General features: G+C 37.1%; 2 protein-coding genes across 4 annotated transcripts; one reads left to right on the plus strand and one right to left on the minus strand.

Annotated features, from left to right (window-relative positions):
• Positions 1-1,829: 1,829 nt before the first annotated feature.
• LOC110373277 (uncharacterized) lies at positions 1,830-9,012 on the plus strand. The gene is made up of 7 exons (XM_049841443.2): positions 1,830-1,862; positions 2,342-2,507; positions 2,934-3,023; positions 3,491-3,592; positions 7,278-7,351; positions 8,340-8,498; positions 8,866-9,012. Exons 1-7 carry the CDS (start codon positions 1,830-1,832, stop codon positions 9,010-9,012), a joined length of 771 nt encoding a protein of 256 aa, XP_049697400.2.
• A 523-nt stretch (positions 9,013-9,535) lies between these two features.
• LOC110373266 (protein tumorous imaginal discs, mitochondrial) lies at positions 9,536-18,078 on the minus strand. Of its 3 annotated transcripts, XR_010277406.1 has the most exons (11): positions 17,872-18,076; positions 17,480-17,688; positions 17,015-17,248; positions 16,499-16,667; positions 16,052-16,146; positions 15,633-15,794; positions 14,504-14,575; positions 13,644-13,751; positions 12,564-12,669; positions 10,846-10,924; positions 10,275-10,468 (listed from the first exon to the last, which is right to left on the minus strand). XR_010277406.1 is itself a non-coding variant. In XM_064039422.1 (10 exons), exons 1-10 carry the CDS (start codon positions 18,038-18,040, stop codon positions 10,338-10,340), a joined length of 1,455 nt encoding a protein of 484 aa, XP_063895492.1. In that variant the 5' UTR covers positions 18,041-18,075; the 3' UTR covers positions 9,536-10,337. The 3 variants fall into 3 exon arrangements, 2 of the variants coding, with proteins under 2 accessions (XP_063895492.1, XP_063895491.1); XM_064039422.1 differs by lacking the exon at positions 10,846-10,924 and having other exon boundaries at positions 9,536-10,468; positions 17,872-18,075; XM_064039421.1 differs by lacking the exons at positions 10,275-10,468; positions 10,846-10,924 and adding an exon at positions 11,347-12,387 and having other exon boundaries at positions 17,872-18,078.
• Between the last annotated feature and the right edge of the window lie 761 nt (positions 18,079-18,839).

Here is an 18,839-nt window from a genome sequence, read left to right on the forward strand (position 1 = left end):
TGGTAACAATGTTACTACACGGCGACGTAAATTAGAAACCAAATGTTACTTGTTTATTGTGTCGAGATCTTCCCCATTTTTAGTTGCAGCGACGGCGCTAACACGGAACGTCGACGAGATTATGTTTCGAGATAGATCAGTGTCGACACTAAGTGTCGAAACGGTTACGTTATGTTCGCAAAAATGGTTATATGGGGAAGGAAAACATCTTGAGGAAACCTGGACTTCTATTGTCTGAAATCACCAATCCGCATTGAGCAAGCGTGGTGATTAATGCTCAATCCTTCTCCGTGTGAGAGGAGGACTGTGCCCAGCACAAAAGGCAGTACAGTAGTAACAGTAACAGTAGCCGTGGAAGCCACACGACAAAGGCAATTCCATCGCCACAATAATCAAACAAACAGTAATATTGGGCAAAATAAATATGTAGTCAAATGCCTGTTTGTATAGAGGATTTATTTTTAAATGAAAACCCACATAAATTAATCAGTTACTTAAATATTTGTCACTCATTATAATTACTATCACAACATTTGTGTAATAATTATTGCATACACATACAATTTATATTTTCATCTTATATAAATTTACAATATATTATATTAGCTGGTTTAACCCTTCGGTGATGGATTTGTAAACAAGAAAATCAAACTCTGCCCTAATAGACCATTTACTTCAACCAATTTTTATTAAAGAAACGTTAATGTTATTCTTATGACCTTTAAACACTTGCCATAAAGAATTCTGACCTTCAGTACACAAAGGAGGGTCATTAACTTTGCAGCCTTTCGAACAAAATATGTTTAACAATTCGTTTCAATCAAAGAACTTGCTGTAAGTAATCCAATTAGCTATTGTCTTAATAATTGAGTAGAAATTAATTGAGCGATCGTCTGTAATTATATGTTGACTCAAAAGAAAACAAATAATAGGTAAAAAGTCTCCACAAAAATAATATCGGGTGTTATATTTTTTTTTGGCACACAGAAGTCAAGCCAAAGCAAAGTCAAGCCCGAAAAAGGACATGTTTCTTTCTACCCGGTTGCGAAAAGTGGGGCTACCAAAACGTGTGTGAAATCGCGGGGACAGCTATTTTTTATTTATCTATTTATTATACCTACATATCATAATAAATTATACATTTTAACAAAGGAGAAAATAACATTTCAAATTAAGAACTCCTCTACATTTTTTTTCAATTGTTTCCAACGTCGAAAGCTATGCAAAGAAACCAATTACGGTAAGCTAAGCTGAGTCTTATTCTAGACAATTTGTAGTAATAACTGCTGACAGCTTAGCGTTATTTTTAATTCGCTCGCCGTCTTGTTTCTTCAATGTTTTTTATTTATTTTAAATGTCATCTTTTAAGTACTTTTCCGTTCCAGCTTTAGAAATTGCTAGCTTTTTTTTTATTCTAGTTTTTTCTTCATGCAGAAATTAACATCAACCGTCATCTTGTAATTTTTTTCTTTAAAAATTAAACATAATGGAATCTTATTTTTTTTCTAAAAAAAAGGGAGTTCTAACCAAAAATTAAATAAACGTTTTGAACAGACACAAAACTGAATAATTCCTGTCATTTGTTTCCATTACACCTATGAACTTTCCCGTTTTTCTGCACTGGAGTGTAGCTCATACGCTACGCAGCGTCATAGAAAATCGTTCTAACTTACTTAATAGGGCAATGAGCGCAGTTAATGGCGTAGAAAACCGCTCGTACTTACTTGAATTAAATTTGTTCGCCGCAGGAAAGCGAGGAGGGCAATTAATCAGAACCTGCCCCCATTATCCCGGATTTATGTATTTTATCCGTTATCCGTCAAACGTCAATGTCGGTTAACATATTGTTACAAGACTCCGCTGTAATATGTAAATGTTAACGATGTAAGTTTTTGTTTAGGCAGAAGGGTTAAAGGTTACGTTGTGAGTAAGTGGTTTTACTTGGTTTACAGAACACTAGGTAGGTGTTCACTACAGCTTACCTGTTTACTCTCAATTAGTAAGTAACCAAAGTAAAAGATAATGCGTGTTAACATCTTTGGGAGCCGAAATTTTCAATGGTTCAAAATTATGTACTTATTTTAGACTAGATTAGAGCCATATTAAACTAAGTACTGCCTTTTTACAAAACAGTATGAAATTCTGTGTAGAAGTATAGGTATGCGTTACGTCTTTACTACGCTCATTTTCATGAACGAATCGTGACTACTAAAGTTGCATTTCCAATCATGAGTCTTCTTATCTATTTCTCATAAAAGGAATACCTACGAGGTGGGTTACTCTCGAATAGCTGCTCCGCAATAAAGACTCCTTACTAAAAGCCCAAATCCTTTTTCCCCAGATAACTCCTCAGTCTCCAAAATGGCGGGGAGCCATAGAGAAGCGTATCGAGGAAGAGAGGCGCCTCACCATAGAGGCGGTGAGCACCGGCGCGCGCGTCGACCCTGGAAAGTTTTGGGACTTATCCGGGACATTTCTGTTCACTGTCTATGTTATGACGGCTTTGGGTAAGTTATACTTCATAAAAAACGACTATCACCCAGCTTTTAATCAACTTCAAGCAGAGTATCATATCCCGAGTCTTTTCCAACTATGTTGGGGTCGGCTTCCAGTCAAACCGTATGTAGCTGAGTACCAGTGTTTTACAAGAAGCGACTGCCTGTCTGACCTTCTCATCGCAGCCGTACAACCCAATACCCCTATGTAAGACTGCTTGTCAGACTTACTGGCTTTTGACTACTCTTGACGACTGCCAAAGATGTTCAATGACAGCCGGGACCCGTAGTTTAATGTGCCCTCCGAAATCCAGTCATTAGTTTCCAAAATATTATTAGCATTTACAGCATAATAAACACGCTCGCCAGACAAACTTGATGCAATAAGCCGTTCCCCTTTGCCGTGTAACCAATAATAAAATATGCAAATATCCTCAGGCTTCGGCGCGCCAATGCCGCAGACAAATTGGGGACGAACCTCCGCGCTAATATACGCTGCCTTTGCTGTTCCAGCACACTTTTATTTAAGTAAGTCTTGAACTCATTTTCTAGATATGTTCTCTGGGATACCTACCTACATGAAAAATGACGAAGGAAGACCTACTTTTTCATAGAATAAGCCTTCTAGGCTTTTTTGCAACTATCGCTCTCTGTGCCCCAGTAAGATATCGGACTCTTTCCATACGCTCAAGGCGGATTGGACACTTCAGATCACAGTTGTGAGGCATCCACAAAAATGTATTCCTTTCCCGTAAGTCATTGATGTCTAAAATACAATGGAAAGTGACCATAACTTTGGAAAAGTTATATTTGGATTTGTCTGACTTAGAATAAAAGAAACTTAGAAGAAACTACCTACCTGTCAGGTTCGAGATTGTTAGCACCTCGTACCTGAGAGGTAGCTTTTAAAAGAAAATTCGTTTTATGTTATCATGGATCTATTTAAAACACTCTATCCTTCGTTCGAGGTGATATTAAAATGAATATTGTTTCAGTGCTAAACGCCAGCCTATGTATAGTGGTACGCGTTCAAGCTTGCCTCAATAGGCTGAGATGTGACCCGGACAAGCCGGACACTGTGCTACATAATGAGACAGGTAAGCTGTAGTACATACTTTTATGTATAGCAGGAACTTCATAGGTTAACTCTCCGGAGCACTCAGTTTACCTGCGTTTTGTTACCTACAAACCCCCAGGTATTAAAGTGATTGCCTCAAAAGACCTTTAATAGACGTAGTTTTCAGTGAAAATTGGTAAATTGGATTCTTGGACGTCGACCTTAAAAGAATGACAATAATCTATAATTGGGCTCCTGTACCGTATTTACGTAGTTTTCTAGCATGCGACATTTTACATGAATTAAATGCTGTGACGAGAACAAAATTGCACCGCCTGTGTGTGACACCATCATAATTACATCGCCAGAGTAAATAGCAATATTTTAAATAGCAACAATAAGTTACAGGACGCTATAATTACGTTGTATCATAATAAAGCCATCAGGGGCACCTCAAACAGGACAGTTTCAATTATAAGCTTGAATCTGTTTATTGTTCATACTGACACTACACAAAAATATCCAGAAGTATATCTGAGATTATAATGTTTCTACGAAGCAGGCTGACAGAAAAATCTTTAAGTTATGCTGTATTAAATTAAATCTTTGGAGTTAAAATTGGTATCTAGTATAAATCGGTGCAAAGGACCATGCTTAAAACCTTTATTCAGATTCATGAGAAGGTAGGTATAATTAAAACAACAAAAATAAACAAAAAGTTAATCTATGTACGGTTAGGCATACCTTTTTAATGTGTATTGTAAAGTGCACTGTGAATCTACAAGACATAACGGAATGGGCAGAAAATAATACTCCAAATACTTACAAATTACATCTGCAATGCCATATCATTCAACCCAAAGAGGTGCAAAATACACTGTTATTGTTATTTGTTAACCTTCGTATCAAAACCGCGTCGTGTATTTGAATAATATAATGCAGCAATCCATTCATCAGTCGTAGCGCCCACAGCTATCAGAGATCTACGGCCCGTTGTAACGGGACAGTTGTGATATTACACAATGATTTAATAACATATAGGTACACACGCTCAGAACAATAACACAAGTAAAAATGAACAACACACAACCAACTCATGTAAAACTAACAAACATGTAACAAGGTGGACAGAAATTGTAGCACACGATTTTGAAGGCAAATTCTTACAAAATCGTCTCCTCTGAGCTCTATAGATGGTATTTTTTTTAAAGTACACACAATACTTTTTACAACCGAGTAGGTATAGGTAAATAGGCAAACACCTTTGTGAACTAACCTTAAGCGAAAAGTATAGTTTTTCAACATTATCAGCATAAGTCTCTTAATATGCATCACAATTTTCTCAAGGCGGTTTGGCGATTACAGACTTTAAAGTCCAGGTTTCACAAACCTACTTAGCTGAAATCCCTCTGTTACACTTAACAAACTATAGCGTACCTATATTGTGTAGAAATTACGACCCCTCCCGCTGTACCTAGGTTAGCAGCGTGAGGGAGTGTCAGACTCTTACTGACTAAAACCTATCATGTTCCTTCTTAAGCCCTTTATGTACCAGGGCCGCGGTAACTCCTTCGAACAATCCCGCAGCCCTGGCAGAGGTAACAATACCCTGCAATATCAGTTTAATACAAATTATCTCTCATTATTTACCACGATGCATGTTCCCAGTGTGATGTTTGCGCATCGGCCAGCGCTCAATACATTCTCATTACAAGGGAATATACGGTGGCGAGCATTCGTTAATGTGGCAATATGGCGGTCGGTAAATATGTAATCGTCTGCCTCGCTGTTTGCTTATTGCTTACTGTAAGCCAGTTAATGCGAAGTTAGCCCGATGTCACACACACCTGCGAAATGGGGTGTTACCTACTCGTATTTTGAATGCATTCGTCATATTTTCTGTTAGTACAACTACCTACATAGCATTTATTTAACTTCCCCAAAATAAATAGGTAAGCAGGCAAGAACTGGATTGCCTGCTTACAAATTTTGAAGGTACCTACCTACCTAGTCTGCCTCGCTGTTTGCTTATTGCTTACTGTGAGCCAGTTAATGCGAAGTTAGCCCGATGTCACACACACCTGCGAAATGGGGTGTTACCTACTCGTATTTTGAATGCATTCGTCATATTTTCTGTTAGTACAACTACATAGCATTTATTTAACTTCCCCAAAATAAATAGGTAAGCAGGCAAGAACTGGATTGCCTGCTTACAAATTTTGAAGGTACCTACCTAGCAACCTTCAATAGTCATGAAGAAAAATACAATACGTTCAAATGTCAAATTCAAAATTTTAAATTTTCAAAAGCTGATTTTCGTTGTCGCAGGCGTACACATATAAATAGGGCGCCGCCCGTTTAAATAAATCAGTCGACACAAAATCTTCGTGTGAAATTTCAAAATTTGTAAGCAGGCAATCCAGTTACCTACCTATTCTAATATCAGGCTCGGTTGACCTCAATTTATAAATTAAAAACTTCAAGAAAGCAGATTAAAAAATAGCTGAAATTAAGATTTTGTTTTAGGCACAATTACTATTAAGCTAGCTCGTGCTCGTTCTTTACCCAAAGTAAACGAAACCATGCCTAAAGCTATCTCCACATTAATTTGTTTAACACCTTTTCTCTCTGCGTATAAAAGCTCCACAATACTCCACATTCCCTTAACAATATCGGTTTAATGCAACGCAGTAGCGGCTCGCCGGTAATTAAACATAGCATTAAGTGAATTACAAGCACTTTTCACAGCTTGCGCCGCACTTACTGCTAATTACTGCAGAACGAGCGAGTTCGCTAAATTAGACCGAGTATCGTTTATCTAGCTAGATACTGATTGTATCGGACACGCTATTTTATTTCTTTGGTACTATTCAGTTGTATCGTAAAGATAAGCTTTTAATAAAAATAACTTTTAGTAATTAAATTGATTGCTGTTTCATACTAAGGTACGCACAATAGGGTACGAACAGCATCAAAAGTTCCTGAACAAATCAAAATGTTCATAATTGCTCAACAACGTAAAATGTTCAATACAAACGCTAAAATTTACTTTTTTTATCGATGGCAAATATCATCAAATGACCCCTCCCGCTGTGGGTTAGCAGCGGTGAGGGAGTGTCAGACTTTTAGTGACTAAAAATCCATCGTGTTCCTTCGTATGCCTTTTATTTACCAGGGCCGCGGTAACTCTTTCGAATAATTCAGCAGCCCCGGCTGGCCTTGGCCATGTTGGGCCCCGAAAATTTACTCAACATCCAAATGTTCAAAAAATTAATAGGTACTCTGGTAAGCTATCGACAACACGATGTTTAGCAGTTTTGAAAATGTTGATTTGTTCAGCTACTTTTGAAGCTGTATACACAAGATATGTAGCTACCGGATAGTTACGTAATAGGCAACATATCTCGACAAGTTATGCGATGAATGCTCTCCATGTAGGTAAATGAGGCTTAAGTATAATGCAACACAGATACCACAAATTGTTGTTGTTAACTACTGCTATCCCTGCATACATGTAACGGTTGGATACCTTAATTGACAAACTTTTACATTTTCGTAGGAAAAGCCTGAAAACTCCGGTTAACCACAATGAAACTATATTTACTCGTACCAAGTAAAATTTTGTAACTTCTACTGTTAGGAATGAATACTTAGATAATGAATAATTGCAGCACAAACATGCATTGCTAAAATTTATAATGATCTATATTTTTTTTATGTTTCAGAAAGCCCAAACTGCAGTCGAAGCTCGGAGGTTCTGAAATCACCTACTAGAAGAGGAGTTCGTAAGAAAATAATGGTAAGCTGTTCCAGATGAATATTACTGTATAGATAGACTGTACTATACTGTATTATAATCTTCCTAGTTTTCGACCAAGACATCATCATTATTCGACACTGATCGAAGTCCAGAACGCAGAATTACTTTTGCAATTCGGGAGATCAAGAGATGTACCTAGGGATAAACCTTTTTTTTTTTTTTTCTTAGCCCTTATTGTCCCACTGCTAGGCAAAGGCCTCCCCATTTTGTTTCCACACCTCTCGATCTTTAGAGTGCTCCCACCAGTCAGGGTTGTAGGCGTCTAGATCGTCGCGCCACCTCTTCCGGGGCCTACCACGTCTGCGGTGGCCATCCTGTGGTATCCACTGAGCAACAACATTGGCCCACCTGTCTGGATGCATTCGGCTGACGTGCCCAGCCCAGTCCCATTTTAATTTTGCTGTTTTTTGGCCCACATCGAAGATTCCTGTTTTGGAGCGTATGACGGTATTCCGTACTCGGTCCATCCGCTTGATACCTAAAATACTACGCTCCATTGCTCTTTGGCAAACCTTGAGCTTGAACTTCTGACACTCTGTGAGAGACCAGGTTTGCGCACCGTAGGTTAGGACGGGCAAGCTACACATGTCGACTAATTTTCGTTTGAGTGAAAGGGGAAGGTCCCCCTTTCATGTAGTGTTTCATGGACCAGTAGCTTTTCCAGGCATTCTCGATGCGGCGATCGATTTCCCTTTCCTGCCTGTTTTCGAAAGAGACTAACTGGCCCAAGTAGATGTACTCGTCGACATAGGGATAAACCTAAAAAAGCCATTTGCATTAAAAAATAAATTACATTCATAGTATTTTTTGCGGACAGAGGATTAAAAATTTAAACTCGTTCTCATTTGTATCTCCAAATCCCTACGTGCAAAACAAATTCAGTCTATCGGTGCCAAAAACAATTTTATTTTATCTTGCATCAACATCAGTCCCGTATTCTCATGCAGTCTTCATATATCTTTTCCAGCGCTTACTAGGCATGCTAAGCGTTTGTCGCTGGACGTTCCTGACAGCGGTTCTATACTACCTCTGCGGAGCGGTGGCGTTCGGATGGGCACGGGAGAGGAAACCCGTAGACATAGCCATGTTCCCCGTCGAGTTTACTACCACCGGGGGCTTGGACCGGGTGAGTATTCTAGCAAATAAGTACGATTTTAAGATTCGAAGTTAAAGTTTCTTCCAAATGCTCTCTACTTAGTGTTTTTGCACTGATTCAGAACACTTTATTTAAGTACAAAGGTAACATTTTACATACCTAGTTAGATGCTTAGTAATGAGCGCGTTTTAGAGCGCAGAACATACATCCAGATAGATAACATATTATGTTCTGGGCTCTAAGGCGAGAATAGTAGGTATATAGACAGTAGCAGGTGAGACAGTTTAACCCATGCGAATTAAACCGTATATTTTTCTCAACTCGCTAATAAAATCCAAGCGGTTCCTGCTGAGATTTGTCTATTTGTCTATATTTTTTGTCGTCTATTAATGTTCAGGTAACGGGTAACGTGCGGTTCCTGTACGGCTGGTACGTGGAAGGCGCGGTGCTGCTTCTGTCCTGCGGGTTGACCATGCTGAGGCAACAGGGCGGGTCAGTCGTCGCTTATATAGCTGAGAAGTATAAATTGTACGAAACACAATGAGGATTAGTCGATGATAAGATAATCAGAATTGAAAAGCCATCCTCAATAAAAAATTGGTTTGGGGCTTAATGTACCAAAAACCATGTAAGTAACATATCCCAGACCCAGATGTATAAAAAAACCGGCCAAGTGCGAGTCGGACTCGCACACGAAGGGTCCCGTACCATTATTTGTAAAACGGACAAAAATATCACGTTTATTGTATGGGAGCCCCCCAAAATATTTATTTTATTCTAGTTTTCAGTATTTGTTGTTATAGCGGCAACAGAAATACATCATCTGTGAAAATTTCAGCTTTCCATCACGGTTCATGAGATACAGCCTGGTGACAGACGGACGGACGGACGGACGGACATGAGAGGAGCGAAAACAACCGATTTACCCTTTGGGTAGGGAACCCCAAAAAGAAGTTAGCTGTTTTTTCTTATAAAAATAAAACTCGCTATATTAACTTCAATCTGCGACTTAGCGTCAGCGAACAAAGGTTTTGCAAGTAGGTTATAATTTAACAATAAAACAAAAGTTGTAAGTAATTTGTTCTTTTATTTAACTACCATTTCCTACGCACTAGTCAACGGCTATGTACAGCTTCTTTGATTATAATATTACTTTGTGAAATGTCCAATAAAACATGAATTTTCAGACATCAAGACAAATTATAATATTTTCATTATATTCGCAAGTCTAAAACGAAATGTTTACTCCATTCATCCTTGTATCACAGAATTGTAAAGGAAATACAAACGGCACGATACCTATTTTTGGTATAATTAAATATACATCAAAAAACAAAAATAAAACATTCTCATTAAAGCGAAGCGTGAATTTTATAACCTATTTTTCGGAAAAATGTTATATTGTATCAGAGCTTTGCTGATAAAATTACGCACTAACTTAATATTTAGTGATATTCGAAGCACGAAAACACCAAGAATTTTCCAAAGAGAAAAATGTTGCACCTTCCATTCAAACTGAGTGAATATTGTCTTGCAATGAAAGCAGATGTATCGCGATACCAACCCGCATACATTTCTGCCCAAAAATTATCCATTTCTATACCTACTTTGTGCTTTGGAATAATATGAGAGAAACTCTAAGGCGTAGTAACAAAAAAACAAATAAACAAAAAAAGGAATAAGGGATAAAGAATTTGAATCCCAATTCGGTCCACAGGCAAAAATTTCTGAACATTTTTTTCCTTTATACACCCAGAAAGGACGCATATGGTAGAAATTTTCAGCAGAACTAGCAACATGTATCCCACAATTTCATCAGCAAAGCACTGTTCCCACATTAAAATACACATAAAGTATAGTATTGGCTATCTATCCCTTGCTCCTTTTAGATTCCTCGAGTACTTCTTCCTCGGTAGACGCTCCTTCTAAGGACTTTTTGTCCTTAATGGCCTCCTTAACAGCATCCACCATGTCTATTTCAGATATCGACATTTTCTTACCTGAAAATTTTAATAAGAGTCAACGATACATATGTATAGTGATCAATGAACAATTATAGGGAAGAAATCTACTGTTTCATGTACTTTGAAAACTTAGATATTTCTATAGATACTGACACTCCCATTGAACGTGGGGGCGGAGAACGTACAGAGGGTTACAAAAGCTGTATCACACTTACGAATTTTTACTTTCTACTACACTCTATATTAATGTATTTATACATATTAATATAATGAATGGGTGGTATTACTTTTACCTCTAACAATATTTACAGCATACGATGTGTTTTATCGTAAAATGAGCTTCTATAACTATGTATAATATTTTAGTTACATAAGACTCCAACTAACAGATATTTAATTATATTGGAACTTACAATATGCAGCTCTTTTACTGTATAATTTAACCTACGAAAAGGCTCATTTAGACCTTTCATTATTTCTCCCCCATTGCTCCTGTAAATCAATTGTTTACGACTATTTAAATGAACTTTGAAATATATTTCAAATTATTTCTGTTGTCTGTCCTTAAACCAGATATTCCCGTTTTCGTTTTGTTAAAAAGGAAACTTGTGAGCCAAATTTTTTTTAAAAGATTTTCAATACCTATTGTTGTCACTGTAAAAAATCAAGCTAAGTATGTACCTAATCATAATGTGGTTCTGTGTAGAGAATCTAAACGAATCTGCTTTCGAACGAATTTACTCTTGATGTATCAACTTATAACTCTGAATTATCTGTCTAGATTTCTTGAATATTAATTCTCAACTTGTGAAGATATAAAAGTATCTCATAAAATTTTGTGTACTGAATTTAAAATATCTGGATTATAGCATGATGGTGTAGGGTTTGAAAAGGTTCGGAATGAAACAACATAATAATTTAAATTGCATGTATTCGTAAAACAGGCTACAATTATTTACAATATCATTGGAACTAATGTATGACCATCATACTATAACCTGTAGACTAGGCCTGTCAATCTCACAACTCTCATAAACACACTCTCATAAATAAATAAGCTATATGCACAAAATATACATTAAATAATTATATCATGTAGAAATAAAGGTCCCTACCATCATATCATAGGTAAAAATATCCCATATAGCTTTAACATCAACATATCTTAGGGTCTTTTCTAAATTGGTTGGGTCGTACATAAACTTTAAAACAAATTAATAACAATATCATATCTTAGTCCTAGACCAAATTATCATTTTGCATATTGCAACTGATGTGTTACATAACATGTTACATATTATTATATGTAATATATGTAATTTCATTGTGTAAGGTGTCACATTCGGCAGGTCTTTGCAAAGCCTAGCTCTTTATCGGTGGAAAACTAATAAACTAATCCAAACTTAAAGCTAGATAGTGAAAACCTTTTTGAGCATTGCTTTTAAGTAACTGTTAGGGGGATACAGGAACCATTCAAAATATTGAGAAAGTTCATTATATTTTATGCCATACATGGTTTTCACAGCTTGGTACAGTATTCTGACCACTTCTTAGACTTGTCACTGACACAAAAAAAAACCTACAATAGAACCTCATTCATTCCTTGTACAATTCAGGATTCTGTTCCCTAGCCCTATTAAGAGCTCTTTCATACCCAAATGGCTTATCAATTTCCTTTCCAGGTCTGTCTTCAATTGCATTCACATAATCATTCACGCCATATTTGTCCTGTGGGTCAGTGACCATCGCAAGAGCACACGCTACAACAGCCATACAGAAACCAACCACAAAATAAGTTTTGTTAGCATTAAAAGTATCGCTTATACTTTCAATATACGTCCACACTTTCGACTTATTTCTATCAACATCGTCGGTATCGCGATTCGAATGGTGTATGTTTTCGGACCCAGTACCCTTTTCTGATTTACCGCCCGAATCACTGCTTTTTGATTTGTCTGTAAAATAAATGTTTTTGTCTATACACTTTTTTATCTCACCGTGAGATTGTAGTTGAAATTTAGTCTGTCCTACCCTGTTTTGTAGTCTTACAAGCTATATTTGTGGTATTTTTGGCTTATTCTATTTGGAGTAAGCAAAGCAGTTTGACGGTAAGCTTCGTACTATTTCTTACCATCTCTATCGAGGGTGACGCCGTGTATCTGTCCGGGGGTATCCTCTTCAAGTTCGGCGTAAGCGTACATTAACGCCTTCTGCTTGCTCGACAGCAATTTTGGTGCCTGACGAACATAATTTTCAAGTTCAAAAATATGTACATGATCAAGTATACAAAACCCAGTGATCGCTGTGATTGCAGATTTTGCAAAATAAAATTAAAACCATTATTTTAAATGAATGTAGCATTTAATTTACGTCTCTTATATATACAGTAGAATTCATATATAACGACTTCGCTTATAACAACTAATCGGTTTTAGCGACGATAATCTTTACTCAAGTTAGGTTTCGTATACAGGTACTAAGAGAATATAACCGTTTAGTGCGACTCCGGTTTAAGCGACCAACTGCTTATAGCGACCAATATTTATTATAATACGTCCGGTTAAACCGACACACGCGCAATGTTTTGTTTACCTACGCACTCGCACCCCCGCCCCGCGTTCGTATCTCTACAAACATTCTAAAACCAAAATAAGCCAAATCGGTCCAGCCATTCCGGAGTTTTAGTCAGACTAACGAACAGCAATTCATTTTTATATATAAACTAGGTGACCCAACAAACTTCGTATTGTTTAAACCTTCCCTGGACCTCTACGAACATTTTAAAACCAAAACAACCCAAATCGGTCCAGCCATTCTCGAGTTTTAGTGAGACTAACGAACATCAATTCATTTTTATATTAAGAAGATAATAATATGTATTCGTAAGTTATGTATGTATGTACAAGTTAAGTTATGTACTTAAGAAATAATCCGTCCGTTTTGTGCGTCGTCCGGTTAGTACGACATAGTATCGTCGGTCCCTTGAAGATCGTTATATCCGGATTCTACTGTACTATCATTTTAGTCAACTTTAATTTTTCTGATAAAATATAGATTATTTTTTTCTTTACATACTATGTATTTAAAAATATAGGTGGCCATTATTAAGAATTTGAAAACTCAAGTACTTTATCGGCGTTCAACTAAATCATACGAACTCTCATTAATAAATACTGTCATGATTTTAAATCACAAATAAACCAGAACATACCTGTATTTTGATGTGCACGTAGTGATCTCCGTAGCCATGCTGACTGACGCGTTTCATACCCTTCCGCGACAGCCGGATAATGCTGTGTGACGACGTGCATGGCATTATCTGCAACAAGCATTGAGAGCTTAAAACCTTAGATCCACCCAATTCATTTGTGTCCCGCAACATTCAATTAGCTTCGACAGCCAGCGCATGTGATGCACGTCAGTACGATGTCCTTTCTCATCGAATGTTGTGGCAATCTCTACATTTCATATTTACCAAACCACGGACTGACTAGTGTGCCAAGTAATTTTTGAGGAGCATGTCGAAATTTGACCTAGTGGGTAAAGGACCAACCTCTCAAGTACGAGGGCGCGGGTTCGATCCCAGGTCAGGCAAGTACCAATGCAACTTTTCCAAGTTTGTATGTAAGTATATCTTAGACATCATTGGCTGTGTTTCGGATGGCACGTTAAGCTGTAGGTCCCGGCTGTCATTGAACATCCTTGGCAGTCGTTACGGGTAGTCAGAAGCCAGTAAGTCTGACACCAATCTAGCCAGGGGTATCGGGTTACCCAGGTAACTGGGTTGAGGAGGTCAGATAGGCAGTCGCTTCTTGTAAAGCACTGGTACTCAGCTGAATCCGGTTAGACTCGAAGCCGACCCCAACATGATTGGGAAATGGCTCGGAGGAGGATGCATGTCGAAATTTGACCCCTAATGTATGAGTATACATAGAGTTAAGAGTATACATATAAAGTTACACAGCAAACGTAACGTAATCATGATATCTTACTAAGCTGCTCCCAATTATGTTTGACTTCTCTTACCAGACGGATGAAAGCAATCATCTATTTGTGAAAAAAAGTACTGACCTGCAATGTGTGGTCTTCATATAACCCTTGTATCCTGACCGTGCCACCCAACAGTGCTTGGGCTACAGAAATCTGTAAACAATAACATTCTCATTTAGTTTTTACAAAATTACAGTTCACTTTATATACATGGTAGCTAGATACATTTTCATATAACACTTAAAGTGGTGTTCAAAGTTGCTATGTGGCAATAACTTGCTATATGCGAAATGCTATAAATTTTTATCATGCTATTTTACTTGCTATATTTATAGCATGCTATTTTATGCGTAGGTTCACTAAGTAGGTGCGAATAAAGCAAGCGTAGTGTTTGCTGTAGTTGCTTGCTAAGTTGCTATACAAGAAATTAAGAATATTACATCGCGTTTATGAATTCTTACGATAAAATGGAACAGTAAAAAACCAATGAACTTTCCTTCATACTTTTCAGTAGTTTTCAGGCTTAGGACTGTCTTTAATTGATTTTACGCTATAAATTAATAATTTGTAAATATAATTTCGGGCGTAAGTGTTTTATGAAATAAACTAGGTATGTTATGAAAAGCAATTATAGGCGTATTTAAAATTTCATTGATTGTATGTACAAAAATCAACTATTTAGCGCGACCGACCGATAGAAAACGCAAAGCATGCGACGACTGGCCGCCGCGCCGTGTCTTGCTATCTGCTATCTGCTAGTCTGCGATTGCGATTGCGTGCGATTCGTGCATGATGCGAGTTACGACGCGCACGGACAGAGACAGAACGCGTGTGATATTTTATTAGCAAGTTAGCAACTTAGCAAGTAGCAACAACTGTGAGCCACGATAGCATTTGCTATAATGCTATGTATAAATAGCACGGTGCTATATTTTGCTATGTGATATATTATCCACCACTTTACACTTTCACACAATAGTTAAAAACATGATATTCTTCTTCTTCTTCTATCGTGTCGATGACATGTCATATATTGAGACTACACTATGTCAGCCCGATATGCCACCACAGCGAGATAATATAGCAAATGTTGAAAGAAGTCCCTTTATTGTAGGTATTTATTGAATGAACCAAGAAAAATATAACGCCATAAAACATTAATGTAGATGAAATAATAATGGGTAGTAAATCCAACACAATGAGTACTTACGGTACAATCAGTGTGAACATCAGGTCCGTCTCTTTGGAAGTAATTGGACTTCTCCACCTTGAAGGTGATAAATATCTCATTGTTGTTGCCGACAGCCATGCGGACAGTCTGACCATCTTCTACACCAGCTGGGACTGGTACTTTGATCTTTTTGCGTTGCACCTATATGGAGAAAATATTAGGTGGCATTAAATTCATACATACAATAAAAGGATAGTAGAAAACGAAATCTAATGTTATAATTCATTAGGTAAAAAAATTTAGTTAAAACTTAAATCTACAGAATCATCAGATTTTTAAGCAAACAGTAGGTGTTTAAAAATTTGACAGAATGTGTTATTTGCAGAGAACCTGCCGATGATCTATTTTGTTCAAAACATGAACCTCTTGGCCCGCACTTCCGTTGTGATGACACTTACCGACTGTCCTTTTCCCTCACACTCAACGCAGGGGAACTTGATGAGCATTCGAGTTCCATGGCAGTGCCGACATGTGGAACGCATCACGAATGGACCTACACAAATCATAAATTAGTATTAAGATTCACCAATCAGCGAAAATTTTCTCAACACAACTGTTCCCTTTAAAAATTATGGGGGCACTTGGTGCAACAGCTCATAAAACTTCCCAGATAAATCAACTTAAAATGTACAAAATTTTGTTGAAATGGAGTTAGTTTATGCTGTTCACATTTTTTAAACAAAATCACACTGTCAATTTAGTAATAATCCTCCCTATTCCTTCACTCTCATAGCCCAATGGGATGGCAATCCAACACAACCGGAAAGAGATCAGGATCAATTTAGTAAACAATGCATAACCAAATGTAACAGAGTTCAGGATAAAGTGACATTGACAGAGCCTACCTCGAGAGAAAGTCTCCATGCCAGTTCCATTGCAGTAAGTACATTTGATGGCCTTGGTCCCAGGCTCACAGCGAGAGCCTTGGCACTTGGGGCAGGTGTCCACAACATTCACATTTAGCTCTTTGTTCACACCACGAGCTGCTTCTGTGAACCTCAGATTCACTACCATCTGAAACGCAAATGAAAAATATGGCTTGATAATTTTATTCATTTGTAAATTATACAGTATGTAAAATAAACTCAGTCCTATATAATAAGGTGATGTCTTACAATCACAAGATGAATTCTGAAAAAAACTTAATAACATGAAATATTTTCTTACATCACCTATTAATAACCGATATTAAAATCTAAATATTTAAATAAAACTAAATTTATGGACTTTTTCACAGGACTAAATAATTTCAATATTTATTTAGTCCCAAAAAAAAATTAATAAAATTAGTTTTATTTAAATGCATTATAATCGCATAAGTGTCAGAAATCAATATTAAATTCTAAATATGTTTAACATACCTCTTGGGCTGCACCAAACCCAAACTTGGATTCAGCAAAGTCACTGAAAGCCTCACTCTTGAAGCCAGCGTCACCGAAAATCTTCCGGAACAGCTCTTCAGGGTCTATGGTGGACTTGTACTGCCATTGGTGAGTAAAGCCATCTGCTCCAGATGGACCACCTCTCATACCCATGTCATCAGAAGTTGTGCCAAAGGTATCATACTGTTTGCGCTTATTTTCATCGGAGAGTATCTGAAAACAGTTTTATTGTATTGTACAATTGCTTAAAATATAACTGGTAGTGTATATGTGTAAAGCATTTTTTTATTTGGAAGAAGTTGATAAAAGAATAGATAAAAGAAAATAAGGAAATTAAAATTCTGTCCTCCTTATTTATTAGTTACTGCTAAATAATTTAACTTTTATAAACGGTTTTAAACTGCTACATTATGAGAAAAGTGTCACTTTAATTCAGCTTCCTACCTCATAAGCTTCGGACACTTCTTGAAACTTCTTAGAAGCTTCTGGATCCGATTTGTTTGCATCAGGATGGTACTTCTTAGCAAGCTGGTAGTAAGCCTTCTTGATGTCTTTGGCAGAAGCGTTCTTGGCAACACCGAGAACCTTGTAGTAGTCAGCCGCACACAAACTGTTCGTTGTGTGAATAAATCGGTGCCTAGGGCCGACATTGTCTGAACGACGAAATTCAAAAGTTAGGTTATGTTTTACAAAATGTCAAAGTACATTCTAAGTCGACAACTTTTAGACCTCAAAATAAGCGGAAAAACTGAAAAATATTACGTTCAGCTCATATAGCTTATTGTTCATGAAATTAATGAAAAACCGGTGATGTAATGAAAGCATGTAAAACTTACAATTTTTACGTGCCACGGATAGTACGGCTATGGGTTGACCGCCTATAAAAGTTTTACAGCCATTACACCCATGCACATATCGGTAAGGAATTTTTGCGATACTATTATTGAAAACTGTACTAATGGTTTTTGGGTTCAAAAATCCTAAAACACTCCGATTTGGAGCCATCTTGAAAAATAAATGACAGATTGACAGTTCATTGACAGATTAAGAAATAAGCAGTGTTACCATATATTTTATCATTTTCGAAAATGTAGAAAACGATCATCATCATCATCATCCTCCTGCCCTTATCCCAATTTTATTTGGGGTCGGTGCAACATGTTTTCTCCTTCCATACTCTTCTATCTAAATAAATAAATAAATAATAATAAATCTGCCGTCATCGGCAGACCAAACGATATTACTTTAAAAATCCATTTTCCAAGTCGTCGATGACTTACTAAATTAAGTGTTTTGGAAATCAATTTACTTAATATTTATGTTTTTCCGCACACCCGTGAAGGCTTCAATAAAAACAGAATAAAGAACGAGGGTGGATCCAGCCCTCAAAAATGGACACATCCATCCGGAGTGACTGAACTTTCACTTTCATTAAATTCAGGTAGATAAGTGAGTAAGGGAATACATAAGGGAGTGTACCTAGATATAGAGAAACTACATATGAATGTATTTAAGCGAGTATATATTGAGAATACAGAAGGGGGTGTATAGAGGAGTTCATAAGGAAGTTGTGCTACTACCTACCTGTATACGAGAGGATGTAATGGAATATGTTTATAAAGGGAATAGATAAGAGAGAGCATGTAAGACAGTACAAAGGAGAGTATGTAAGGGAGCGTATAGCAAGAGTAGGTACACAATAGGCATAGCATATTATACATACAAGTAAGAACATGGGGAGGGTACATAAAGGAGTAGTTTTTTAGAGAGTATATAAGGAAGTATAAGGGAGTACATAAGGAAC

Source organism: Helicoverpa armigera, chromosome 19 (genome assembly GCF_030705265.1).
Source record: "Helicoverpa armigera isolate CAAS_96S chromosome 19, ASM3070526v1, whole genome shotgun sequence".
NCBI classification, from domain to species: domain Eukaryota; kingdom Metazoa; phylum Arthropoda; class Insecta; order Lepidoptera; family Noctuidae; genus Helicoverpa; species Helicoverpa armigera.

Bases quoted from the DNA above. Each gene is read 5' to 3' on its own strand.
- LOC110373277 (XM_049841443.2), top strand. From the start codon at position 1,830: ATGTCGGTTAACATATTGTTACAAGACTCCGCT. The intron at 3,024-3,490 runs GTAAGTCTTGAA...ATATTGTTTCAG, and splicing joins TCCAGCACACTTTTATTTAA to TGCTAAACGCCAGCCTATGT. The intron at 3,593-7,277 runs GTAAGCTGTAGT...TTTATGTTTCAG, and splicing joins TGTGCTACATAATGAGACAG to AAAGCCCAAACTGCAGTCGA.
- LOC110373266 (XM_064039421.1), bottom strand. From the start codon at position 18,040: ATGGCTCCAAATCGGAGTGTTTTAGGATTTTTGAACCCAAAAACCATT. The intron at 16,668-17,014 runs GTATGTTAAACA...TTTGCGTTTCAG, and splicing joins GGTTTGGTGCAGCCCAAGAG to ATGGTAGTGAATCTGAGGTT. The intron at 12,388-12,563 runs GTAAGAAATAGT...TTTATTTTACAG, and splicing joins CGTCACCCTCGATAGAGATG to ACAAATCAAAAAGCAGTGAT.